We start from the raw sequence: 27,251 nt of genomic DNA, 5'->3' as shown, positions 1-27,251 counted from the left end.
AGAGTGAGGGAAAGAGATTGAGTTATTTTAAGGGATTGGCTCACATGAGTGTGGGCATGGCAATTCCACAATCTGCAGGGTGAGCTGTCAGCTGGAGACCCAGGGAATAGCCAATGCTGCAGCTCGAGTCTGAAGGCTGCCTGCTGGCAGAGCTCCCTCATCCTTGGGGAAGGTCAGTCTTTTGTTCTAGTCAGGCCTTCAACTGATTGGATGAGGCCCACCCACGCTACAGAGGGCAATCTGCTTTACTCAAAGCCTACTATTTACATGTTAATCTCATCCCAAAACACACTCACAGAAACACCTAGAACAATGTTTGACCACACACCTGGGCACCACAGCCAGTCAAGGTGACACAAAAGTCACCCTCACAGCATTAAAATCCTGGCGGGGCTGCCACTTGTACCAAGTGGGCCCCCAACCTTGGGCTACTGTAGCTGGAGTGTCACCCTGTTCGTTTCCTAACAAGCCCCCTTTAGCTGGTGAGCCATGGCTTTTCACCTCCTGCCCCAAATTGAGCCCACCCCTTCTGGGACCAAAGCCGATGGTCGGGCAGCCACCATGCACTGGGAGTACCAGGGCTCTCCTGGGTCAAGCTGTGTGGTGGGAACTGGAACAGCCCTGGCAAGACCACAGATGCACGTTTTTTTCCCTAGAAGCTCCATCATTTTTTCAAGACTGAATGCTTTCCAATTTGTGGTCTATCTTTGGTTGATTTCCAGTGCCCTGGCTTGGTTCATCTTGGCAATTTGGTCCAGTTTTCTGCTTTTTTTTTTTTTTTTTTTTGGTGAAAAGGAGTTGCTTGCATCCTCACCCATCATCTCTGTAAGTCCCTCTGGCTTCACGTATTTTGAGGGTCTGTCATCAGGCACACACGCATTTACAGTTGTGTCTTCCTAAGGAATTGACCCTTTTATCAGCATGAGATGTCCTTCTCTGTCTCTGGACACTCCCTGTCTCCGAGTCTATTTTACCTGATGTTAATGTGGCCACTCCAGCCTTGCTATACTCACTGTTTTCGTGGTATATCTTTTCTCCACCCATTTACTGTTTACCAACTTTTTATATTAAAATATGGCTTAACCTGTAATTAGGTCCTGCTTTTTTCCTTCACTCCTTCTGGCAATCTTGGCCTTTTAATGGAGCGTTTCATCCATTAACACTTGTTGCAGTCATTAGAGTGGTTGGATTTAGGTACACTGTTTTAAAAGTTTGTTTTCTGTTGTCCTCTTTGATTTTTTGTTTCTCTGTCCACTCTTTCACTCCTTCTTTTGGATGACTTGAGTCCTTTGGAATTCTGCTTCACTTGCTGCTGAGAAGAGCCATCCTGATTCTTCAGAAAATGGAGGAAAGGCCAGACTCTGCACACACACACGAGGAGGGGTTTCCTGCTGTGTTTAAGAAAGTTCAGGTGACTTGGGTTTTCACGTTTTACCCAAACGTCTCCATCTCAAACCTCAGGGTCCACTTCTTCTCAATTAACCATCCACCCTTAACAGGAGAGACTTGGCAGGACTGTGTGTTCAACTTGCATCATAACTGGAGTCTGGTCCTCAGTTCTGATGACTTTGCAGGTACAAGAATAAGAGATTTCTTTTGGGGCTGTTATAGACGCCCTCTGATTCTGCCTATGGCTGCGCCTCTAGCTAGAAATGCACGGACCCCAGGTTTCCGCATGTACCCCAGCACAGTCCACCCCATCCTGTGCTCTCTGTAGCCATCATTACCCCTGACCGCAGCAGCTGCTTAATTTCCCCAAGTCTTGCCATCAGCCAGCCCTTTTCCCCAAGTAGCCACACGTGACCATATAACACATTTTGGTGGTCGAGCCTGCCCCCTTCTCTCGCTCTTGTCTGACTAGTTACCTGGGGCTGGGGGTGGGGAGGTGCCAAACAGCACTCTTATGAAAAGCTGGACAATGTGGCCGGTGTCGACGTCAGCCACGTGTCGAAAATCATAAAACCCTTGTACTTCTATAAACAGACTTCTCCACCCAAAGTGTAAGTAGAACCAATGATCCTTTAAAAAAAATTATGGACTGTGAAAGCGCTGCTGGGCACCCACTACTCTCACAGCAGGTCAGGGGCCGTCCTGCCCCTCTGCTGGGGACGTCTGGGGGTCGGAGCCGTCCTGACCCTCGAGGACACCTGGGCACGTTTGTGGGTCTGAGCACCGCGAGCAGCAGCGGCTGGGGCGCCTGGTGCCGGAACTTTCCTGGCTGGGCCGCAGTTGTCGGGAGGAACCCTTAAGCCGGCGCACCAGCGGCCCCGAGCGCCCGGAAGAAGCGGGGCATTGTGGGAGGGGCCCGCGTTTCGGCGGGTTCCGTCAAAATGGCGCCCTTCTTGCCGGCGCTGCCCGCGGGCCCTTAGCCTGTGGGGAACCCGGGAGCTCTCGGGGCGCGGGGCGGACGGGGGCGGCCGGGCCTCCGGAGCACGCCGGGCTCGGGGCGGGGCAGGCGAGCGCCAGGGGCTCCGCGGGGCCCCCGCGGGCAGCCCCGGGCTAGGATGGCGACCCCGGACCAGAAGTCGCCGAACGTCCTGCTGCAGAACCTGTGCTGCCGGATCCTGGGCAGGAGTGAAGGTAGCGGGGCTGGCCGGGCGGCTGGGAGGCGTCCCCGGGGCTGGCGGGGTCGGGGCTGGCGGGCCTGCGGGCGCTGCAGCCCCCGGGGCGGGGGAAGGAGGCCGGTCCCGGGGCGGCTGAGTCACCGCTGCCCGGCGCGGTGCCGGGGTGCAGCCCGGAGGACGGTCAGCCGCCGCGCGTCCGCCTCCTCCGGCCGCAGGGCCGGGCGGGCGCTCCCGCGCTTATCCGGATGGAGAGCGCGGCGGGCTGGCCCGGGTCACACGCCCGTGACTGCGCGGGGGCGACGCCGCGGAGGGGGTCCGGGTGGTGGAGCCACACAGTTTCCCCTTAACGTTAGCAAAGGAGCGGATTTGAGGATGATGCGAAGGTGCCTATGACGGTTACCTGCCACGTTTTCCTTCGATGAAGGGCTGAGGGTTGCTTTTCATGTAAAACCATTTCTGCAGGGTTCACATGGCGAGTCCTGCTACCAGATCAGTCCCGTGCAGTAGGTCAAGCCATTGTGTAGTCCTGGAACCGTAAAATACGGCACAGTTTGTCGTCTCTCGATGTTTGTTTTGGCGGGAGGGAGGGGGGAAGAGGGGGTGCGCTACGAAGGGATCTTTTGGGTAATTGAAGCAACTGGGTTCCTTATTCCTTGAGCACCATAATGTGGGAAAGGAAGTGTGCAGTTTTTACAGGAAGACTTAAGACAAAATTAAAGAATTGAGACTGCATTTTGACCTTTCATGATTCTGGACAATTAGCGTACATAATTTATTTGATGGTCTTAGGAGCAAAAAGATGAGTTTTCTTTGGTCAGTTTGTTAAATGACACTGACTTTACACGGTTCTTGCTCCAGTTTATGAAGTTTCACTCTTTTCCTTTGTTCATCTAAGAAATCTTTGGGCTCCCCCCACCTCCAGGCACTGTGCTAGGCGCTGGTGATGCAGAGGTAGAGAGACAGGTAATTCCTCTCATAGATGCTACATTCTAGTGGAGGATATGTGATAAAATCAGTAAACTTAGAGGCTTCCCTGGCGGTCCAGTGGTTAAGACTCATGCTTCCAATGCAGGGGCGCAAGTTTGATCCCTGGTCGGGGAAACTAAGATCCCACCATGCGGCGCAGCCAAAAAGTTAAATAAATAAATAAATAAATAAAAATTAAAGACAAGAAGATTTTCTCTTATTGTTAGAGTGGAAGAAACGTTACTTATTTAAAAAAAACAGTAAACTTATAATGTTTAGTGGTGCTGTGATGAAAAATAAAAGGGTAAAGGGATTTTTTTTTTAATTTACAAGTTATTAGACTAGATTTAATCTTTTTTTAAAAATTAATTTATTTTTGGCTGCGTTGGGTCTTCATTGCTAAAAGAGGGGCTACTCTTTGTTACGGTGCATGGGCTTCTCATGGCAGTGGCTTCTCTTGTTGCAGAGCACGGGCTCTAGGTGCACGGGCTACAGTAGTTGTGGCACGTGGGCTTCAGTAGTTGCAGCACGCGGGCTCAGTAGTTGTGGCTCGCGGGCTCAGTAGTTGTGGCTCACGGGCTCTAGAGTGCAGGCTCAGTAGTTGTGGCTCATGGGCTTCAGCGGGCTCAGTAGTTGTGGCTTGTGGGCTCTAGAGCACAGGCTTAGTAGTTGTGGTGCATGGGCTTAGTTGATCCACGGCATGTGGGATCTTCCCGGACCAGGGGTCGAACCCGTGTCCCCTGCATTGGCAGGCGGATTCTTAAGCACTGCGCCACCAGGGAAGCCCAGGGTAAAGGGATATTGAGGGAAAGCTGAGGATACCTAAATAGAGACCTGGGTGGAGAGAGAGAGGGGCCCTGGCACACCTGGGCCAAGGTCTTGAGGAGGGCAGGCCTGGCTGTTTTGTTTTTATCTCCAGCTCTTCTGTGTGTGTCTGAGTTGCCTTTCTGATTTGACGTTCCTGATCATAGGAGACACCAGGGAACTGAGATGGTTGGTCATGATTCACTCATGTTAAAGTCAGGGTTTGCATTACATCTGTGGGCCCTCAGTTTTCCTCCAGGGATAAACCACACATTCATCCGTTTCCATTGTCACAACTAGAATTTGAAGACCATTCATTCATTGCGAGGTGTCATCATGTTTCTCAAATTTTTTTTTAACATTTGAGGCTCCTTTTGATTGACTTAGTTTCACCCATTCCAGGAGGTTGAAAAACTTTTCAGAAAGTTCTGCACCATCCTCTCGCTCCATGTAGAATTGTGTCTAAATTAAGAGTAAATTGGCTCCTGTACACCTTAAACTTATACAGTGATGTATATCAGTTATATCTCAATAAAACTGGAAGGAAAAAAAAAGTAAATAAGCTGTCTGTGAGATCCTGAGGGGTCCTCTCAGAGTAAAATATATCATAAAATCCACTAAAACGATGCTCTGTTCTGTTCTGGACAGCTAGGATTGCCAAACAGTTGTATTCATAATTCCAAATTATGCTGCTACTTACCAAAGAATATATGTCTTTAATAGCTTGCCTTGTTCTGTTTTAATTTATTCTTCCTTAGTGAACAAAGGAGCAATGTTATTGCTGCCTTTACAGTGTTTGAGATTTTAAAAAAATTTCTTTTCATTGGTGGGTATTTTATCTGTTAACTTAGTAGAACATTTGATTAACTACATTTTCTAGTGACGTTACAAACAATTGGCCTTATGCTTTTATAATATATTGCTTTTTTAATACTGTGAAATTGAGGCATAATAGATACTTGTTACTTTTAATGTGAATTTCATATGAATTAATTTTTCATAAAGTTTTTTTTTTAATTTGTAGTTAGCTTCAAGGGGCCTTCAGAAGCAAAGCACCTAGCTATAATGATGCTTGACACTTTTATAAAGTTAGTATAACCATTATTTCCCACCTTTTCCAGCTTATAACACTTGTGAATTTGTTTGAAACACACAGTGCCAGTTATTGAGTGGAGAACTCTCTCCACATCCTTGAGCCTCTCCTGGAGAACATTTTACTTATTATTATGTATTTGGATAGTCATTATTTCTGTCTTTGGAAACAGTGTACTTGATGTTATAGTGTTGCCACTCTGCCAGAGGCAACATTCCTTTTCATACTTTGTAATCCTCTTTCTAACTAGAGATTAAGAAGAAATACAGGAGTTTTTTGTTAGGTAAGTGTTTTAGCACAAATGATTAGGTAGGACTACAGTAGCCCACATACTGAGGTCAGACGATGGCCCTGACTGGGAACGGCCATGTGAGGGCAGCGTGAGCCATGGTGCAGGCAGGGAAAGGATGTTGTCTTGGTGGTTTGTGGACCACAAGTGGTGTTGCTGTGGGTTTTATGATTTTTGAAAATTGTGAAGAGTTCTTGATGAAGTTCCAAAGAAAGTGTAGTCTTTACCTTGGGAAAATCAATGTATATTAAATATACATCAAAACATATTATGTGGGGAAAAAAAAACTTATTATGTGTATGTTAAAATGTACACTAAATGTTTATTAATGTGTATATTGAAATTTTAAAGGTTTAGGCTTCATTTGAAAATTGTACCTAATGGGTTTATTATTGCTGTTTTAAAATGAATTAGTATTTAAAAATGATCATGGTTTATGTTTCTAATACAGTAAATATAGATTGATGTAACCCACATAAATAAAAAACTTTTAGGGGTCCTCAATCTTAAAAGTGTTAAGGGGGCTTGAGACCAAAAAGTTTGAGAACCACAAACTAGAGCAATGATTTTTATTTTGTTTTTGTTTTAGAGCATTGCTTTTCAACTAGTGCTGTGATCAGAGTCATCTGTGATCTCACGAGAACCTGATAACACTGGCTGCTTTGGGGAGAGGAGCTGGTGGCCAGACAGTAGTGGAGGGGGAAGACTTTTTACTGTATGCAGTGTTACGTCTTTTCATTTTGAATTCTCTAAATGTGGCACTTATTCACAACTAATATTGTGGGCCCCATCTCCAGAGATACTGGTCCTGGCGGTGTCTGTTGGAGCTTGGCGTCTGGAACACAGTCATTCTGACCTGTGTCTGGGGTGGGGATTGCTGGTTCAGGTTACTGACCTGTTGGCCTGTCCTTTACGAAAGCAGTGCCACGTGTGCACAAGCCCACAGGTAGAGGAGGTGCAGGAAGGCAGAAACTTACGACTTGGACAGTTTGTCCTCGGTCACTTTCTGAAACTCTGGGAAGCACACGCCTGTAGAGTTTTTGTAATTCCTGGGGACTCGCTTATTTTTGTGCACCTTGAAGTTCAGTGGTTGTCTCTTACCTGACCGTGTGGATGAAAACCCTTCTGGGATGCAGAGGCAGCTGTCTTCCATCTGAAACCTCTTGGGCCCACACCTGCGTGCTCTCTGGGCCTTCGTGTGTCAGGTTGAGATCCTGTGGTCCCACGGTGTCGCTGGCCCTGGCTTTGCACCCCCTCCCAGTTTCTCTCCCACCCTGCAGCCAGAGGGTCATTTCTAGAAAACAGTTTAATCAGATCTGTTGAAGGCTGATTTTGTTCCCTGTCTGTAAGCTACAGGATGAAGACCACATTATCTTGCTTGAGGTTAAAAACTAGGGGTGCTCTGTTGAGTTGTAATTTTGATGGCTATGCTAGACACAATGTACATTTAAATGACATTTTCGGGTTGATAGTAATAAAGATAGCTAACGTTTGTTGAGTCCTTGCTATGTGCCAGATACCCTGCTTACCCTCTGGGAGGTTGCAGTGGTTATTAGTGACCTCATTTTATAGGTGAGGCCCCTGAGACCTGGAGAGGTGAAGTAGCTGGCTCGCCGTCGTCCGGCTGGTGACGTGCAGGGCCCCGACGGGCGCCCAGGGCTCTGATTCCGGAGCCTCTTGCCTTGAACTCACTCCCTCCCGCTGCTGTGTCTCTGTGCTGAGTAGCGGCGGGAGAGGCGCGGCCCCGCCTGCGGGCTGGGCTCTCACCTGCTTGCGGGAAAGCGTGTGTCAGCAGCGCGCAGCGGCCCTCTGGCCCTCGTCAGACAGTAAATCCTTGAATTCACTGGTGCCATTTCTTCTCAGAGAAATGTCCTCAGAGTCTTGGCGGGGGGTCTCCCCCTCCCCGCTCCTGATAACCAACCGCCCACGCCTCGCACATGCCCAGAGCAGATTGGAGGCGAGAGTACTCTGGTACTTTGTGGCCAAAAATTTGAATGCTCCTATTTTTAGTCTTGGGTTAAGCCAGATCCTCACAGAGCTGCCGTGTGGACCTCCTTGTCTGGGACTCTTGGTGGAATGAGTTTGGCTTTGATGATTTGGCTTTTAGAATCCAGTGTCATTGGCCTCCTTTGAGGAACAGTGTCCTGAGTAGCCCTGTGAATCCCACTACTGTGTCCTTTCCACCTGGTTCTCTGGCTTGTCACCTGGCAGGCTCCTACCCGTCTCAGAGGTCGCTTCCTCAGAGAGGCCTTGCTCAACCAGCGTGTTTCATGAAGTCTTCCCTGTTATTTGCCATTGTAATGTCCTGCTTATTTCTCAGTAGCTCTTGTCACAGTCTGATTACCTTGTGTATTATTTGCCTCATTTTTTTGTATTCTCACTAAGGCTGCCTTGTTAGCCACTATTTCTTGTCTCTTCTATTCTTAGGGCCTGTACTGTTTGGCATGTAGTAGGTACTTTGGAATTATTCATTGAATTACTGATTGAGTTTACTTTAAAAATTGAATGATGTTTTGGGAGTGTTAAAGGAGAAATTTATAGTTGACGTTGCTTGATATTTTGCATTTTAATCTTTGATGATAGTCATTATTAAATGATGGTCATTATTGATAGTCATTATTGATATCATATTGATGATAGTCATTATTAAATGATGGTCATTATTGATAGTCATTATTGATATCATATTGATGATAGTCATTATTAAAGAAGGAATAACGGCCTCTGCTAATTTCTTTCATAGTCTGCATTCTATGCATCTACCTTTGCAGCACAGGATAGGTAGATCTGGTTTAAGAAATAGCTGATGGGTTTTTCAGATATTTTATCATCCACAAGAAAGATAGACTGGAAATTTGGCTGGCAGGCAGATAGGGAAACTGCAATGTGGCTGCAGAGGCGGGAGGAATGCGACAGACACACAGAGGTGTGGAGAAGGTGTGAAGACAAGGACGAAGAGAGTGTGTCTGGTACTGAGGAGGTTTGCATTTTGGGCAGGAGAAAATTCAAAAGTTTATGAAACTTTTAGAATGGGGATTTTTGTGTGACGTCCTTGGGTATGTTGTTAACGAACTGTTGTTTGTAGAACTCAGGATTGTGGTAATCTAAAAATAATTTTTAACTAAAATAGTTATACAAGCACTCCTTTTAAATAAGAGATGTTCAGTGACACTTAATGTTTATAAAATTAATGTATAGTTGGTGTAGAAAATTTTTAAAGTGTGGGAAAACATAAGGAAGAATATCTCCCCTCTAATCCTGTGACTCCACAGAAACAGTTTGAGTTACTTCTTTTTGCTCCTTTCCCCCGTGTATACACTCACCTTCTGTGTTGTGGTGCAGTGGTGTTTAAGGAAGACTCCGCATGTGCGTGTGTGTGTACGTGTGTGCGTGTGTACATGTGCTGGAGGTGGGAAGGCGGTCTGAGGAGCTGGGGGGGGAGGGTGTGTCAGGGTTCTCAGCTGGACGTGAGTGAGGCGCCCTCAAGGAAGGGCAGGACCGCGGAGCATGGCTGGTGTGTCGTGAGCTGGGCCAGGAGAGCAAGGGGCAGGTGGCAAGGGGCCCAGTGTTGTAGGCCTTCCTCAGGATCAGCCTGACTGCGTGTGGGTCATTTACTCCAGGGGCAAAAGGAGGAGTAGGTCACCAGCTACTCAGGAGACTTGTTGAGATGGGCTAGTGGCTATGGAGTGATCGTAGTGGGACACACTTGTAGAAGTCGAGTCAGCAGGGTTTACTGATCTGCCTTGTTTTCTTTGCTCTTGTAGGTTTATGCCTTAAAAAAAAAAGATCCCCTTTTCTCAGTTTAGTGGGGTTTTTGAAGGGCGTGGAGGCGCATGTCTGTGTTTAAGCCATCCTCTTTACCTGGAAGTGCACACATGGTTCATAAGTTATTGCCCGTTTTGGTTGCTCGTGGCCACTCCCGGCGTGTGTGCGCACGTGAGCCTTGGCGCTCCTTGTGGGCTCTGCTGAGCAGGTGCCATGGTTGCGCTGGCACTTTTCCTGCTCCTTTTCTTAGGTTTATCAGTCCAATCTGTTTTCTGTCTCCTAGGAGTTTTCAGACTTTCTGTTGTTGTCTCCCTCTCTTTGTCTGTAAAACTGTCATTCTGCTCATGTAGTCGTTCATCCTGCCTCTTTGTGGCTCTTCCGTCCTCTCAGTTAAGCCCTGGGGAAGGTGGACAGTAGATGCACCTGCCCAGTGCACCGTGTTGAACTGGAAGCCTCGGGGGATTGCGACGTAACGTGATGGTGATAAGTTGCATCCTTTTATTTACCTTTCAGCCGATGTGGCCCAGCAGTTCCAGTATGCCGTGCGAGTTATTGGCAGCAACTTTGCCCCAACTGTTGAAAGAGATGAATTTCTAGTAGCTGAAAAAATCAAGAAAGAACGTATGTATTTTTCTTAAGTGTTATCATGTGTTGCATTCTTAAACTTGTCAAAGCTTAAGTTTATACACACACACACACACACACACACACACACACAGATATATACTTGTGTCTTTCCTTACATATGTATGTATTTCTTTGTATGTGTACGTATATATGTAGTTCCGAAGCACATTTTAATTATAGGTACTATTACAAATATATAAAAATATATATTAAAAATAAGGACAAGAACATAGTGGAAGGGGGTTGTTTTAAATACTGTTATAACAACATAATGTGGGTTAAGAATGTGAGGAAGATAAAAGGACTTCATATAACTTGCTGCTTATCTTGTGATTCGAAGTGTTTAATCTTATGCACCCTTTGACCAGATAACAGAGGGTATTATCTTGGCAGTTAAAACAACTCAGTGAGTCAACTTGCAGTACTTTAGAGCTTGCCGTTGAATGTTGTAATTCTGAGATGGTCCTGAAAGCTTTCATACACAGTGTTACCTTAGAGAAGGAAGCTCTCCACGTAGTAGCCCCCGGTTAGGGATGGTTGTCCGACTGTGCGTCCCCGGAGCATCTGAAGGGGGGGCTCTGAGCACCAGGACCCGCTTGTGAGAGCTGCCCCGTCCCGGTCGGAGGGTGGTTCTTCTCCAGGGACCGGGTCCCCTTTCCTCACAGTTCTCCAGACTCAAGAGCCTGGCCCCAGCCACCTAAGCAGCAGCCTGGCACCCGAGAAAGCAGGTGCGTTCTCCCTGCGGGCCCGGCTCTTAACCCGCCCAGGTGAAACGGGCTGTCGCAAGTGGTAATGCCACCTTCTCGACGGTAGTTCCTCATGGCACCGTTTCCCACCTCAGCTGTTGCCTTATTAACTGTTTGGCCGGGGCTCTGTGTGGACGTCCTGTTGCAGAGCTGGGTACCCGAGCTGGGAAGTGGCGGTTGCGGTTAGGGTTGGGACCCTGGCGTGTGAGTGGCTGGGTCTGGGGGCGGTTCGCTGAGCAGCGCAGGACTGGCGTGATTCCGATCTTGGGGTTCCCTGGCACGTAGGTACCGTGTAAGGTGGGGGGACGGACTGTTTATCATAGTGTGAAGACTCATTTTCCTTTCTTGTCTGTAAAACTGAACCTGAGAACATTGCGCTCGCTTCTTGACCCCTGATGATTGTTACACTTTAGGTCATTAGTGAGGACCCCAACTGCTAGGCACTGCGTTGAACAGACCTTTATGCCCTTTGTGAACGTACAGACCCAGGCCCGCTGGTGAGAGCGCTACACGTGCTTGGACTGGCTGACGGCAGTTTGTCCTCAGAGTCACAGGACTGGCGGCCACGTTGTTGAGTGGGTCCTGAAGGATCTTTGTTTAAGGAGAAAACTGTAACCGTGTGCAGTTTATTGTTCTGTGTAGTCTCTGTACCTTTGAAATGAGGCTTGCTGTGTAGACACAGTGCGTCTCTTCTGCCCGTTATCACCTGGTGTCCGCGGCTGCTCCTGGGCCCCCAGCCCGAGTCCCCAGCCCTGACGTGGCCCAGCTGTGGTTGAGGTGTCAGTGATGGTCCATGGAGTGGTCACCAGTGATCTATCATCTGGTGACCTATGAAAGATGACCTATCATCTTTCATTCATTCTTAGACATAGTTTTTACATTTTAATATTTTTGAAATTTGGTAATTGTTTTTGGTATATTAGATTAGTTGGGGTATGGTAGTTCTGCCCGCTGGAATAGCACAAAAATGTTAACTTGCCATTTTATATGGCTGGCTTCAGATATAAAATGCTAGTATGTTTTATATTGACACAAATTGCAAAACTCATCGTGTGTGACAAAATTTCACACCTATTGGTTTCTTCATTTTTCACATTGGTAAGTGAGGTACATTGTAACTCAAGGCTTGTTTTGCTTTATTTAGTCGTCTATTAGATAAAACATCATTTTTTGGGTGAATATTCTGTGTTCATTTTTATTAGTATTATTTACTATATTTTATTGTCCTGTGACTTTTATATCTGAGTTAGCATTAGTCCCATTCTGTAGAAATAACATGTAAAAGTAAATTATATTGAATTTTTAACTGCATTCATTTTGTTGAATGCATTTTGTAATAATGCATTTTAAAGAGAGCTTTACCGTTCTGCACAGGAAGACTTGGAGGTACAGCTTTGATTAGGATGAAGCGGCCTCTGGTATGTCCATACGAGACATACTGGGCCATACGATCAGTACATGATACGGGGACCCTTTCCTAGGTGATGAATATGAAAAGGTATTGGCTGTCGAGTCAGTCATTGTCTTTCTAGAGAAGAATTCAAACATTTAAACTAAGTGAGCTTGGCGGATGAGATTTTAAGAAAGCAGTCCTGCTACTCTGGGGTAAACAGACGCAGAGGTTCCTTGGAGAACAGTGAGGCCGTAAGCCAGCTTCTGAGGGGGTGCTTTTCTCTCGGCCGTAACGGGGTTCCTTGGAGAGGCACCCGTGCACGGGTGGTGCGTGCAGCGTGGTGGACGTGGGTGAGCGTCTCCTCCCAGGCCCACGTCCTCCTTCAAGGAGCCGCGCGGCGAGTGAGCCTCTCGTTGGTTCCCTTGGCTTCTAGAGAATGGGCTGTGGCCGTGAGCCCTGGGGACACACAGGCATGGAACGAATTCCTGGGTGAAGATTAGCCCCTTAGCTGTTTCGATTTCGATTTTGAAACAGTAACTGACTCTTACATCTTACACCAAAGCACGATGAAGCATTGCAGTATATATTAACAAAAATGCTTAGAAGGTGTGGTTTTAAGTCACACTGTCATGAATGGGGTACTTCTTTGTTATTGCCTTTTGCAGTTAGGATCCCAAAGATGTTTTCACTGCCCATCCCTCCCTCCAGGTGGCCTTTATTAAACTCGTGGTACTTTGCCTCACTGGGCCGTTTGTTACTATTTATAGATAGGATCTAAAAAAAATCCCATCATTTCTGTTACTTTAGCTAATTTTCACATAAACTCTTTGATTGCAGCCTAATTTTGTCCATATTTTACAAATCTCAGATCCAATGACTTGACGAAATTTATGGAGCTGAAGTGACGTTGCCTAGTTATTTTGATTCTTAAGCTCAAGGTTCGTTGCAGACGTCAGAGTTATCCATTACTGTGGGTGAAATAGTATCATAAGAATAAACTTCGGTGTGTGTCATTGACATGCTCATTTTCTGACTTTCCAGTTACCCGACAGAGAAGAGAAGCAGATGCTGCATTATTTTCAGAACTCCACAGGAAACTTCACTCACAGGTATCACGCACGTGTCTGAAAGCTGCTCTGCCGTTGGCGAGGCAGTTATTGTGGCGGGAGCACGTGGTCACCTTCTCTGTGTTGGGTAGTGGCTTTCAACTCTAGATAGTGTTTGCTTTTCAAAGACGTTCGGTGTTAGAAGTAGGTTCTAGCTGGGTTGAATGTGAAATTGCTTATAAAGATGAATGAAGCTACAGTGAGAAAGCGATCAGACTTCCTGGGCAGTGAGCGTGTCACCGAAGTCTTAGTTACGTCCCTGGGAGGAAGCACATCAGCAGGAGCTTTGACGTGTCTACACACTACAGCAGAGGCTTAGCTTGTTGGTGCATCTCACTGTTCATCAGGTGCAATTCCTGCTGTTACTGTGAATAAATTACAGTAAATTACTGTCACAGTAAATAAATAAAAAATTGATTTGAACATTTTGTGCTTGGATGTTGATACTTGCACATGAGTGGTTTTTCTAACCTGTTATTTTTATAAAAGACTCTGCTGGCCTTTACTCCAGTAAACTAACGAATCCTAGCGGGAGATTTTTGTGGTTCAGACTATAAAGGAAGCTAGACAGCTAGGTAGCCGTCTCCCTTCTCTTACAGAGAAGAAAGTGAAATCCTGAGAAGTTTACTGCTCTGCTCAGCAAATACTCGGTTAGTCTCACGATGGTGAAATCACGGAGCAGTGCCCGATGCTGCCAGTAGTAGAACTTGTGGTTCTTTCAAGTCTTCCTCTTTGTTCGTCTGTTGTGCCCCTAAAGAGAAGCCTAACCTTATTTGCTGACCTTTTTGATTCCTTAATTCAATTGGATTTACTTGGATTCACTGCTTTAAGTATGTTTTTCCATCTTTATGATATTTATGAAGTTAAGAAATGACCTTGCAAGAGATATGATTTAAAAAAAAAACCTTTCAATATGAATATAATCTAACATTAAATTATAAAATCAAAAAAAAAAAAGAGGAACCTTTTTTTGTACAGTTGTTTCCAGGCAGATAGTTTCAAACTGCTGTATTATTTGGTTTTCTTAATCTTTCTCTATTTTTAAAAACAACTTCACTTGTGCATTGAAAATTACCAAGATCTGCTTATCAGATGTCACATTCCCGAGATGCTTATTAGCCTTACTGAGATCCCCAAAGGGAGATTTCATCAGTAAGAGCTGTTATGTCTGTTAACACTGGCCATTAGGTGAAAACATATTTAGGGAGTTTCTAATTTAAGTGGCTGTTTTCCACAGTTCAGTTTGGAGCCCCAAATGCTTATTCCTAAAGCAGCGATGTTTTACATGGTAGCCGGCTTCCTAGGGCTGGAGGCCGAAGCATGAGGCAAGGTGTTAGCGAGCGGCGGGAGCCGTTCCTTCTTGTTGCTGAAACGTCTGCTTCTTTGGAACCACAGCCGTGGTCGGTGTTTTGTCCTCCCTCCCGCCCGTCAGGGCCTTCCAGCAGTGTGCCCGTGGGCACCAGCGCAGGTCCGAGGGGCCCTTTGCCGTTTGCCACTGTGTCCTTAGACCCCAGGCGGGAGTCAGGGAGCAGAGGCGTGGGCAGGGTGTCCTGGGCCAGAAGCTGGACCGCGGCTGGCGGGGCAGAGCTGAGGACGAGGAGGGGCTGCGGGCGGGCGGAGGAAGGCGGGGCTGTGCGGGGCTGTGCGAGAGGAGCGGGGGGCCTCAGGAGGGGTGGGCTGGGGTGCGCGCCGGTCTCAATAACTGTGCGTGCAACGCTTGTCCCGATGCTCCTGCAGAGCTCACGGGGCCCTGATACGTGTTTCCACATGTAAAATTCAGTGTGTGCACAGCGTTCAACGTTTTATGTCTGAATTGAGGTCCTTTCAGTTTCAAAGTCTAAGACAACAGGGTCTGAAGTGGTTTAGAATCATCTGAAACGTGTGCTGCTGGAGTTGTTGATTCTGGTGGTCCCACCAGCTCTGTTCTCTCCCCCTTTCTGCTGCTTTGGGCTCCGGGGGGCTGACGGGTGTGGATTGCAGCCCCTAGGCTCCCTTGCTTCTGGTTGGCTTCCCCTGGAACAGGCAGCGTAGGGAAGAGTGAGCCCCTCCTGCCGCGCTGCAGGGACACATGTCTCTGTTTCTGAGAGACGCACGTCTCCTCGGGGGCTCCTCTCGTGAGCCTGGGCCACTGAGCGATCCTCCTGTGTCTGGAAGGGCAGTTCATGAAACCAAAGTGTATTTGCCCGAACGTCTGCTTCCCTCTGGGCTGAGGCCTCGGTCAGGGCTGGCCTCTTCCTTCCTTGCTGTTGTCCCAGCTGGGGAGTTTGCTGTTTCTGAAAAATTCTGTGTGAATCAATTACATACCTAGAATGAGCTTGTTCTTTAAAGAAACTTTCTAGGAATATTTTATACATATAACGAAGAACTTGTGCAACGTGAGTAACCGTCCCATAATTTGTTTTGTAAATAAAGTATTTATAGTTTCTAGCCTATGCATGGGAAAGGTAGGGATACAGGAATAGAGTGCAATGCGCTGTAAGTTTGGGATAACACGTATGGAGGGTGGGCTGCTTGCTGTGAACGGTTGTGAATCGGGGGGAGTGATACACGTTTGGAAATTAATGAAATCATCATGATTACCTTACATAGAAGCCTAGGGGCAGTTATCCTGACATCTAAGTGCTTCAGAACCTTGAGCTTCCCAAGAACGCACGATGCTGAAACCTACGTCTTATACTTTGGAATTATTTTCTTTTTTCCTAATACTCTTGTTTTACGGCTTAAATTGGACTTAAGGCGGGGAAAGCATTCACACATTTTGTGATGGCATTATTCTTATAATCAACTGTGTTTGGGAAGTTGGTTATTATAAGAATTATTTCAGGGAGGAAATACCGTTAGACAGGAATAGGATAATTGAAAAAATGTTCACGTTGGGACTTTGGAGTTAGATTTCAGGGGGTTAAAGGTTCCAAGGGTCTTGACCTCTTGAGAACGTTCTCTTGCCTTCTTATGGATAGCACTATGGTAGTGCCTGAAAAATGGACAAATTTAGATTTGACGTTACCAGGTGAATTTTAAAATGCGTTTCTATTTTGGAAATAAGGGTAATTTAGGAGAGAGGAAGATAAAATTGGGAACTAGTACAAAGTTGTTCTTTTAATGTTTTCTTTCTAAACAGGGAGTTTTGAAAAATAAATGGTCAATTCTCTACCTCTTGCTAAGCCTTAGTGAAGATCCACGCAAGCAGCCTAACAAGGTGAGAGTCTCTATTTTCACAGCTCGATGCCTTTTTAAAGCACAGTGTCTTTTGCTGGGACAGTTATACCAAATTTTGGTAGGAATTGGCTTCTATACTTAAGAAAATAATAGGAGAAAAGCAAAAAAGTTTGTATAGTTTTCTGGGCAGTCATGAGGGTCAAGAGATTTCTTTTTCTTTCTTTTTTTGTTTTTGTTTTTGTTTTGTTTTTAAGGGCATTTTTAGTCAGTATGCTGTGTTTCCTTAAGATGTTTTTGAGAATCATGTTATTACTTCAAATATAACAATGTCTGGTTAAATAGAGCATAAACTATCAGTTTCCAGATTTTTATTCTGTAAAGTTATTAATATTAGCACAGCTTCATTATTCGTTGGGTTAGAAGACCTTTTAAGGTTTTCTTGGGTTTTCAGATATCATGATGAACATTAATTACTGTTATACCATGAAAAGTTTGTTGTCACTGGGTTCAGTTTTTGACCCGTGCGGTGTTTGAAAGAGCTGTTGGGCTGCCGCCCGGAGTCCCAGAGAGTCTGGTGTAATAAGATGCTCGACCACAGAAATTTGAGTGTTTAGAGAGTTGAAGAATGTGGGTGAAAGAGTCATATTTACCTTTAAAGCCTTAGTCTGAGTAATGAGCATTCTTTCATTACATAATAATGCCAGACTTTTAAAAATGTTTGAGTAATTGTTTGAGTTTCAGTTTGCTTGGTTTCTGAGTAAAGTGTTTAGTTATCAGACCATGTGGGAGTTTTGAGATTCAGAAAACTTTCCAGAACCTTACCAGTTCAGGCATATTTCAAAACTATAATACCTGATTTATCGTTTAATAAGTACAGGCACATCTCGTTTTATTGTGCTTCGCAGATACTGCAGTTTTTACAAGTTGAAGGTGTGTGGCAACTTTGCATTGTCAGACGATGGTTAGCATTTTTAAGCAATAAAGTATTTTTAAATTAAGGTGTGTATATTGCTTTTTAGACATAATGCTGTTGCATACTCAATAGACTACAGTATAGTGTACACATAACTTTTATATGCACTGGGAAGCCAGAAAATTCGTGTGACTTGCTTTGTTTCACTACTCGTTTTATTGCGGTGGTCTGGAACCGAGCCCACAATATCTCTGAGGTCTGCCTGCACAAAATCCAGTTACAGAAATAGAACCAAAGTCTGAATGTAAATTATCTTTGCTGGTGTGGGAAAGCGTTCTGTAAGTTCGTGCCCATATTCGTGACGCCTTTTATTTGCAGGTTTCTAGCTACGCCACGTTGTTTGCTCAGGCGCTACCCCGGGATGCTCACTCCACGCCCTGCTACTACGCCAGGCCTCAGACGCTGCCCCTGAACTACCAGGACCGCAGCGCCCCGCCGGCCCAGAGCTCTGGAAGCCTGGGGAGCAGCGGCGTGGGCAGCGGCAGCGCGTGCACCCTCGGCGGCCCGGCCCCGACGCCTCAGCCTCTCCTCCCGGGGTAACCCAGCTCGCGGCGGGCGTCCCCACGCGGTGGGCGCGGGGGGGTGCTCGGCCCTTAATCGGGCGTCTCGTCTTCACCGACACTGTCTTCAGAGCCGCGTGTGTGCCAGGGATGTTCTAGGCGCTGGGTCTGAGGTGCTCTATCTAGGACGTTCCCTTCCAGGCGCTCCCTCCGTTTCAGCCGGGAGCCCCTCCCGCGTTTAGTCCTCGCTGCCTGTGAAGGGTTTGGGCCGACTCCGCCTGTTAAGGAAGGCACAGGCCCATTAGCGGGGGGCCTGCGCTCGCGACGGCGAGCAGAGCCTTCTCTGGCCGTAACTGAGCGACGGGCTCTTGCTGGGCTCTTGCACTTCTCTCGGTGCACGTTGTCCCCTTCGTGGGTGTGCTGTTCCCTTCCTCAATTATTTAAAACGTCTGGAACATAAGATAAAGCTGCCTCGTCCTCGAGTGCTGAGGTCTTCAGACTGAGGCATGTGGCATCTTACAGTACATGTGTGACATCAACGTGCTGTCACATCCGATCACACGCAGAGCTCATGGCTGAGAGTAAAGCCAGTGCCAGTGCCCGAATGGACGTGGAACTTTGCTCTCCTGTGTGTTTTTCCATGCACATTCCTAGAAATCACATTAAAGCAGACTATGCTTTAAAATATCAAAAAGTGGATATTTTTCCAGGAGAACAGTGACCAAGGATTTACCATCAAATGATGTTTTCCACATGAGCATAATACAGTTATAAGTCATTGTGCGACTTAATCAAATTTTGTTAAAGTTATTAGAAAATAGAATGTGTGTACCACACATGTGGAATAAATGGAGTCTAGTATTTTAGAAAGACAGCACAATACATCCCAAAATTTAATCTTAAACTCATATTCTGGCTAAAAGAATAAACAGATGTTCTTATTTTCACCTTTAAAATAAGTATTTGAAATAATTAGTGTCATGATCTAAAAAAAGCTGTATAGAGAACTTTGAGCTGAAGTGGTCTTTTAGAATTTTTTCTTAAATTTAGGACTGTATTCAAAAACATAGTTTTAATTTAGTGTTGTTGATGACTTTTTCCCCCTGTCAAAAATAGGAAAAAGTCAGGGCCGTTTCAGGTTTTTCTTTCCTCTCTTACTCGACCAGTTAAAACCAAAGCTCACCACTTGGAAGCAGTAGTGCCACTGAGATCCTCGTTTCTGTATTTTGTGGTCCCAGGAAGCACTATTTTTGTTGCGGTTGTCAAAACGTATGTCATTAGAAATCAGCTGTCAGCTTCCTACATCTTCAGGGAGCAGCTTTGACATGTTCTCCAAATTATTAGAGGCTGTCTTGACCTTGGATGTGCCTTTGCCTTATATTTTATGTTTGTGCATTTTTAAAACTAATTGCAGATTACGATGTTTCGTTTCGTATCAAGTGCTGTGAAGACTGAGGGACAGTAAGGACAGGGAAGGGGGACAGTTTCGGATTTTTTAACTCAACGAATGTTCACTGGATGAAAGATGTTAACTTTTAGGGTAAAACCAGTAGTGAATCTCAAAGTGGTTTTAGCTGGGTGGTGTGTGTTATGTATTTGTAAAGAAAAGTCCAGTAGGTTGTGACTTGTGTGTTGAGAAGTCTGTGGAGGTGGCAGGAAGAGCCCGAGAGCCACCTCGGGAGCCCAGGAGGCCTTGGGCGTCGTCGCTGGGACACGGCGGCGGTGGCGGGGGGGGCGGTGGTGGTGTGGTCGCTCGGGCGTCTCAGGTTCTCAGGATTAAGTCACTCAGTATAGCAACTCAAGCAGCGTGTCTTCGGCTGTCTCAGTGTCCTCCGTGACTAGTCTGGCATTTGAAGACACAGACGGTCCCTTCCTCTTTCAGACAGTCTCACCCAGCTCCGGGCGCAGGAGATTGTCTCCGACAGCAGCTGGGCTCACGTCTTGCGTGGACTTTAACTGCAAACCAGCCTCCTTCACAAACCGCTACCTCGAAGGGCGTCCCCAGCTCTGTGTCCCGCAGCGTGACAAGGCCACGGAGAGAGGGGGATGTGGGTGGTGAGTAGGACGCACCCCGTTGTCTTAAACGCTCACAGCCTTGGCGTGGCTCCCGCTCTCGTGGCGGGGTTCAGGAGCCTCAGTCCTCCAGGCTGGCCTTGTCGCCCTGTCACCCTGGCCGTGCCTCCCCGCAGCCGCCCACCGCTCAGGTCCTTGCCGAGTGCTTTCCTGGGTCTGCTCTCCCTTCCCCGGTGACGGTAGGCCCGGTTTGCTGCAACCTGGTATTTATAGACCGTTGTCGCCACAACTGACTGCAGCCCTGGAGTGGGAGCCTGACCCCGGCTGGGCTCTGACTGTGTCTCCTCCCGCCGAGACCTTGGGTCTGTGGGCTTTGCCTCTCATCATGACGTTGGGTAATACCTAAATTCTGAGTTAGCTTTTGTTCCAAGGTTTGTGGAAATCGTAGACCCCTTTCTGCTGTGTTAGCTCCTTTTGTCACGGTGACGGAGACGGAACCAGGTTTGCGTGCTTACCATATAGCCAGTTTTCTAAACATCGTATGAAATAATCATCCATCCTTTTGTGATTGATTTGTGCTGCTCCCGATCATATATTAAACTCCCACATATTGCTTTCTTTTTAAAAGACTTTTGGAAGAGAAATTATATGATCTCCATATCCTTTTCAGAAAATCCTTTTTTCTTAAAACTTCATATTCTTTCTCATCTTAAATTCCTTTATTTAGTTTTTAAATTTTGTTCTGGTTGCAAATATATTACCTGAAGCGAATTGTGTTGTGCGATTTATTTCACCTTGTAAAAACCGTGTTACAGGTGCTGTGGAAGTTGCCGAGGCAGCCCTAGTCAGAGATATTCTGTACGTCTTCCAGGGCATAGACGGCAGAAATGTCAAGATGAGCAACGCTGACAACTGTTACAAAGTGGAGGGAAAGGTACGGTCCCTGAAACCCCGTCTGAAGTGTTCAGAAGTCAAGACAGATGGCATCAGGACCAGGCAGGCACGGTTGGTTTGTGAGGCAGTACTAGGGTCACGAGGGCTGGCGTGCAGATTCGGGAGTCCTGGTCAGCCGGCACCCTGGAACCCTGGTTTGCTCCCTGGTTTGATCCTCAGCGCGTTGCCCCCTTTCATCCTGTGACAGTGGTGCGCGAGTTACCTGACGGCCAGGTATCCTGGCATCTTTGCTTCTGTCTTCCAGAACCTGCCTTTCCCACAGTCCTTCTTGTTGACCCTCTGTCCTCTTGCGACTCTTAGCCGAGTCACGAGGCCACTGACGTCACAGACTGTCCCTGCCACGCCGGGCACCGTGGCCAGTCACTGCTGGGGCGGTGGGACCCAAGCCTGACACTCGCTCAGAGGCGTCTTACTTCCCGGCCTTCTCTGTGATGCTTTTTGTTCCCTAGAGTCTCACTGCTTTCACTTTAGTGATGGTGTGTTAGTTGTCTTTAAGTTTCTTATGTTGAAGCCTAAGAATTATAAAAGTACAAATGGTTAAAAAAATAATAATAATTAAAATCCTAGTGTTAAAAATTTTTTTTATTTTAAACTCTGGATATATTTACTTTTTAGGCAAACCTAAATAAATCTTTGAGGGATACGACGGTCAGACTTGCTGAGTTGGGATGGTTACATAATAAAATCAGAAAATACACTGACCAGAGGAGCCTAGACCGTTCATTTGGACTTGTAGGCCAGGTATGTTCTTTGTGACGGAGACACGTGGGGTTTTGGGGTGACATTCACCTCGGGAAGTGCTTAATCTCCTTAGAATCTTATAAGAAAGTCATTCTGAAGAGGGTTCTTTTTACATAAAGAAGGTTTGAAAATGGACTGTCAGTCACGGTCAACTCAAGAAAAGAGAAAACATAGTGGATAGTGACAAAGATAATCAAATATAGCGATTTTTTAAAATGTTTAATGAATACTTGGGAACACTGACCATGTATGAGTCACTTTACATATTTTAGTGTATTTTCCCTTTGACTTGATTCTCTCAATTAAAAAAATTTTTTTTAATTGAAGGATAGTTGATTTACAGTGTAGTGTTTCAGGTGTACATCAAAGTGATTTGGTTATACGTATATATGTATATATGTATGTATTTTTATTACCTTCCATTGTAGTTACAAATATTGAATATCATTGCCTGTGCTATACAGTAAATCCCTGTTTATCTATTTTACTATAGTAGTGTGCATCTGTTAATCCCATACTCCCAGTTTATACCTCCCTCCCTCCCTTCCCTCCCTTCCCTCCCTTTCCTCCCTTTCTCCTTTGGTAACCATAAGTTTGTTTTCTATGTCTGTGAGTCTGTTTCTGTTTTGTAAATAGGTTCATTTGTATTATTTTTAGTCCACGTTGAAGTGGTATCATATGGTATTTGTCTTTGTCTGACTTACTTCATTTTGTATGGTAATCTCTAGGTCCATCCATGCTTCTGCAAGTGGCATTATTTCATTCTTTTTTACAGCTGAGTAATATTCCATTGCATATATATATATATATATATATACACACACGTATGTACACACACACACACACATCTTCTTTATCCAGTCATCTGCTGATAGACACTTAATGTTTCTTTTATGTTCTCTAATGTTCTTCACTACTGATATTTTTAAATTGGCAACTCCATGCCAGTTCCCCCCGTTTTGGTGAGGGGAGTTGTACCATCCACATTATTAAAAACTGCCTTGTACCTTTTCAATCTTAAATTCTGAAAAGGTATCAGAAGGACCTTCACATACTCCTGTGACTCTGGAATGAACTCTGGGCGTAAGCCTAAGGGTATGCAGGAGGAGAGCCTGTGACAGAACCTGTAAAGGATAGACAGGTTTCTCACGGGCATAGAAAACATACTTACGGTTACCAAAGGGAAGGTGGGGGGAAGGAGAAATTAGGAGTTTAGAATTAGCAGATACACAGTACTATGTATATATAAAATAGGTAAACAACAAGGACCTACTGTATAGCACAGGGAACTATAGTCAGTATCCTGTAATAACCTATAATGGAAAAGAGTCCAAAAAAAAAGAATATAGATGTATACATATATATGTATAACGGAATCACTTTGTTGTACACCTGAAACTAACAGAATATTGTAAATCAACTATACTTCAGTGAAAAAAAATTAGAAGGGACGTAATCTGAAAATAAAGCATCAGTGTCTAAAGTGAATACCCCTTAGCTTATGAAAAATGCACTGTGTTTCTCCACTTCCCTCCTGCAAAGCTCATGCTGAGGGACAGCCCTTCCCGGATGCTATTAAATGCGTATGTCTTGGTGGGTACACCTGCGTGGGGAATGTGGACAGAAGCAGACTTTCATCTCGCAGACACCCGAACTTTGTCTGAAGGCGTCGTCCTGCGAGGTCCCCGTGTGTTGTTGTGTAGTGACCGTCGTGTGCAGTGACCGTGTCCTGCTTTAATTGTGCTTCGTCCTTTCTCCACAGAGCTTTTGTGCTGCCTTGCACCAGGAACTCAAAGAATACTACCGATTACTCTCTGTTTTACATTCCCAGGTAAATACCTTATTTTTAATTTCTTCATGATTTGAAGTGTTAGGAAATACCACTATACAGAATTTTTAAGTTTCTTCATACATTACTTTTAAAAGATAAAAATCTGATAATCCTATCGGGAAGGATTGGATATCTGTAAAGTTTCATTGTGTCCTAGAGCCAGTTCATTGCTAATTTTCAGGGTCCTGTCTGCCATTGAAACAGACCTCCTCTGTAGCTTGAAGGAACTGTCGCTGTCTCAGAGGGACCTTCTGTTTCATTTTCATGAGGATAATCCTTTCCCCGTGTCTACTTCACATGGATTAAGACATGCTTGGCCTGTTTGGTGACCCGTACTTACAGATTCTGTCTTTCCTGTTTTTCAGCTACAGTTAGAAGATGATCAGGGTGTGAATTTGGGCCTTGAGAGTAGCTTAACGCTCCGGCGTCTTCTGGTTTGGACGTACGACCCCAAGATAAGACTGAAGACCCTGGCGGCCCTGGTGGACCACTGCCAAGGTCATTTTGCTTTATTTCAAAGCAGGTTTTAGGGAATGTCACCGAGGTTTATTTTTGTGCCTGCCCTTTTGTATGCTTAACAGCCAGAAGGATGCTGATTAAATACAAATTAATAGACATGAACTTACAGGGGAGAATAACCAGCTGTCCGCATAGCCCAGTGTTTATGCTTTGGAGGCTCAGGACTTCCTTGAGGGGAAGGGGGCGGGGTCTAGTTTTCAGAGATTTTGCCTTTTCCTGTGGCTCATGGTGTTACAGCTGCTTATCTCTGTTCCTCTTTTATTTGTCTTTCAATTAGCAGCCTCTCCTAGCGCTTCAGTCCCCCCAGGTTCTGGCCCACGTCTGGGCTCAGCAGCCGTGTCACAAGTTCCCTTGTTTGTGCGTCTGGGTGGGGCCCCCCCTGGGCTCTCGGCCTGTGTTTCTAGTTGCTTCTCAGCATCTTTCTCACTGTGTGTGCTCCCTTGGCCAGGAAGCCCTTTGTCTCTCCTCGTCTATAGCCGTGGGCACTGGGGGTCCCTGCCCCCTCGGGGTGGGAGGGCCAGGTGAGGTGTGGGGGCCGGTGGCCGCCCTGCCCTCTGCCTGTGCGTGCGCTGCCCCCTCCCGCGGGGTGGTTCTCAGGGCCACTGATTCCAAGGGCCCGGTGTGGGTGGCACCTTCCTCAAAAGAAGAAAGAAGTCGAATACAGTGAGTAAATGCCTCCTTTCTCTCCAGCTACTGGCAGCCCCCCAACTGTCTTCCTGCCGCCCCCATCCCTTTCATGGTCCTGGCGCCTCCAGCTCCTCCCTAGGCCCCCAGGCTTTGCCCTCCCGGGGACGCTGGGGTCCCCGCTCCGGGCCTTCTTCATGCCCTGTCCTCATAACCTGCCAACTGGCTCTGTCTCTGTTTGTGTACACATGCCAAGAGGGATCCTACTAAAGTCAGAGCACGTCAGTCCTTTCCTTAAAATCTGTCCGCAATCCGAAGACGCAGACGTAGAGAATGGACTTGAGGACACGGGGAGGGGGAAGGGTAAGCTGGGACGAAGTGAGAGAGCGGCATGGACATATATACACTACCAAATGTAAAATAGATAGCTAGTGGGAAGCAGCCGCATAGCACAGGGAGATCAGCTCGGTGCTTTGTGACCACCTAGAGGGGTGGGATAGGGAGGGTGGGAGGGAGACGCAAGAGGGAGGGGATATGGGGATGTATGTATACGTATAGCTGGTTCACTTTGTTATACAGCAGAAACTAACACACCATTGTAAAGCAATTATACTCCAATAAAGATGTTAAAAAAAAAACAAACTTTCCGCAATGTAATAAACTCCAGAATTACTCACACGGGAAACTCCTCGTGTGCTTATACTATTGGATCTGGTTTTTGCCACTCCCGATATTTTGTGCTGAGCTGTGCTCCTGGGACACCGGGCACTGTTAACACAGGGCCATGTTTTCACACTGTAGGGCCACCAGTTAGTTAATGGGTTATGACATCAGTCTAATGAGTTGAGACCAGCATATTATACCAAAAGAGAAAAAGGAAAAAATAGAAAATCTTCAAGTGTAAGTATTGTTTGTAAAGCTCCTGTTTTCTATATATGCTTATTTGTGTACTGGATCGCGGTATAAAGTGTGAGTCTTGATGTGGGTCTCAGTCAAGAAAAGGTGAAGAATTGTGTTCTCGATCGTATCTCGAGTCACGTTTTCCATAGGGGTCGTGGAGAGTCACGTGAAGCGCTCTGACTCACGTGAAGCCCAGGTAGACCCTAGGCCTCTGGGCTCCTGGTCCGTCGCATGTTGACTGCTGCTTCTACGTCCAAACAGTACTAGGAGAGCAGACACACTTTATCTCCGTGACTTGGCCATTTGCATTACTGTTCAGTTGTTGGTTTCTACTGTGAGTGTCAATGTGGGTGTTTTTTTGCTGTGTCCCCAGGAAGGAAGGGAGGTGAGCTGGCTTCAGCCGTCCACGCCTACACCAAGACGGGGGACCCCTCCATGAGGTCCCTGGTGCAGCACATCCTCAGCCTGGTGTCGCACCCCATCCTGAGCTTCCTTTACCGGTGGATCTACGATGGGGAGCTCGAGGACACGTACCACGAAGTAAGGGACGCCCCCCTTCTCAGGCGCGGCTTTGAGGAGCATGGGAACAGTTACTCTTTCTTGATTTTTTTCCCGAAACTATTTTCTCTTCACAGTGATGCCACCATACTTCATTTGCATGCCTGGCCTATTTTGCCAATTACCTCATTGATCAGAGTTGTATTTGGTTAGTGAGAAACTGTTATCCTCGTTTGAACAGTGGGAAACTCAGCAAGGTCGGATCGCTTGTCCCTGTTTATCAGCAAGTTGGCGGCAAAGCTAGGACTAGGTGTCCCCAGTCTTAGTCCGGGTTTCCTGGCAGGGTGGTATTACATGTTCTGATGCTTTGCACCGTTACTGTATGAACTAAACTCATGCTGGTTAACTGTGGTGCTGACAATTTTAATGAGACAAGTTATTTGTATATGTGTATATGTATATGTACCTATTGAAATACAGTTAGTTCCGCCAGAATGTAACATATTTGTCCCTAAAAATCACTGCTATGCAAAATCATGTGGTAAAAACCAGACTTCTGACAAAAAGTAGAGTGAGGGGCACCACACTCAAAAACCTTGTCATTATGTTACATTAAAAAAGGATAGGAATTAAATGGAAGCTGTAGCACAGTTTTTAACACATATTAGACGGTTAAGAAATGGGTAAATTCTAGAGTAAATATGGCATTGACCTTGACAGAGCCCTGGCATTAGCTTGTGGGCCTGGGTGGAGGCGGGACAGACGATCGCGGCTGCTGGAACGCGTGGGCGAAGGCGGCAGGGCAGTTTCAGGTGCGTCTCTGGGGATGTTTGTGTGGCCCACGTGGCTGGGCTCCTGTTTTCGCCGAGTTTTTCGCGGGTGAAATTGCACGTAAGCAATCACGGAAGCAGATCCGACCGTACGTGGTACTGTTTCGTGCTCTGGGGACTCACACGGCGGCCACACGTGCGTGTGTGCTGTGGAGGCCCCCAGGGTGCCCTGTAGGCCTCCTGTGGAGGGCTGGGCTTGTAGCTGTTGCTGCCTGGACACAGCCCTTTTGCCTAACGGCTCTGCTATCCGAGCAGATTCTGTTCTTTTCGTTTTAAATCTTACCCACATTATTAACGTGAACGTCCCTTTATGTGCCTCCCTGGGAGTGTTTATGAGCTTCTCTGAAGTCGGTCCT

General features: G+C 46.3%; 1 protein-coding gene across 3 annotated transcripts in view; it reads left to right on the top strand.

Annotated features, from left to right (window-relative positions):
- The first annotated feature begins 2,359 nt into the window (after positions 1 to 2,359).
- The window catches only part of TUBGCP3 (tubulin gamma complex component 3), a 61,356-nt gene continuing 36,464 nt past the window's right edge, over positions 2,360 to 27,251 (top strand). Inside the window, exons 1-11 of one of the 3 annotated variants that reach the window (XM_059902891.1) lie at positions 2,360 to 2,580; positions 9,995 to 10,102; positions 13,289 to 13,356; positions 16,475 to 16,552; positions 17,804 to 18,021; positions 19,868 to 20,040; positions 20,814 to 20,932; positions 21,568 to 21,693; positions 23,456 to 23,524; positions 23,890 to 24,022; positions 25,941 to 26,107. In XM_059902891.1, the coding sequence (XP_059758874.1) occupies positions 2,505 to 2,580; positions 9,995 to 10,102; positions 13,289 to 13,356; positions 16,475 to 16,552; positions 17,804 to 18,021; positions 19,868 to 20,040; positions 20,814 to 20,932; positions 21,568 to 21,693; positions 23,456 to 23,524; positions 23,890 to 24,022; positions 25,941 to 26,107 (1,335 nt within the window). In that variant the 5' untranslated portion in view covers positions 2,360 to 2,504. The remainder of the gene's footprint in view (positions 2,581 to 9,994; positions 10,103 to 13,288; positions 13,357 to 16,474; positions 16,553 to 17,803; positions 18,022 to 19,867; positions 20,041 to 20,813; positions 20,933 to 21,567; positions 21,694 to 23,455; positions 23,525 to 23,889; positions 24,023 to 25,940; positions 26,108 to 27,251) is intronic. The other 2 variants (XM_059902890.1, XM_059902889.1) reach the window with 2 other exon arrangements.

Source organism: Balaenoptera ricei, chromosome 18 (genome assembly GCF_028023285.1).
Source record: "Balaenoptera ricei isolate mBalRic1 chromosome 18, mBalRic1.hap2, whole genome shotgun sequence".
NCBI classification, from domain to species: Eukaryota; Metazoa; Chordata; class Mammalia; order Artiodactyla; family Balaenopteridae; genus Balaenoptera; species Balaenoptera ricei.
Note: the sequence above shows the minus strand (reverse complement) of the source record. Positions and strands in the feature narration are given on the sequence as shown.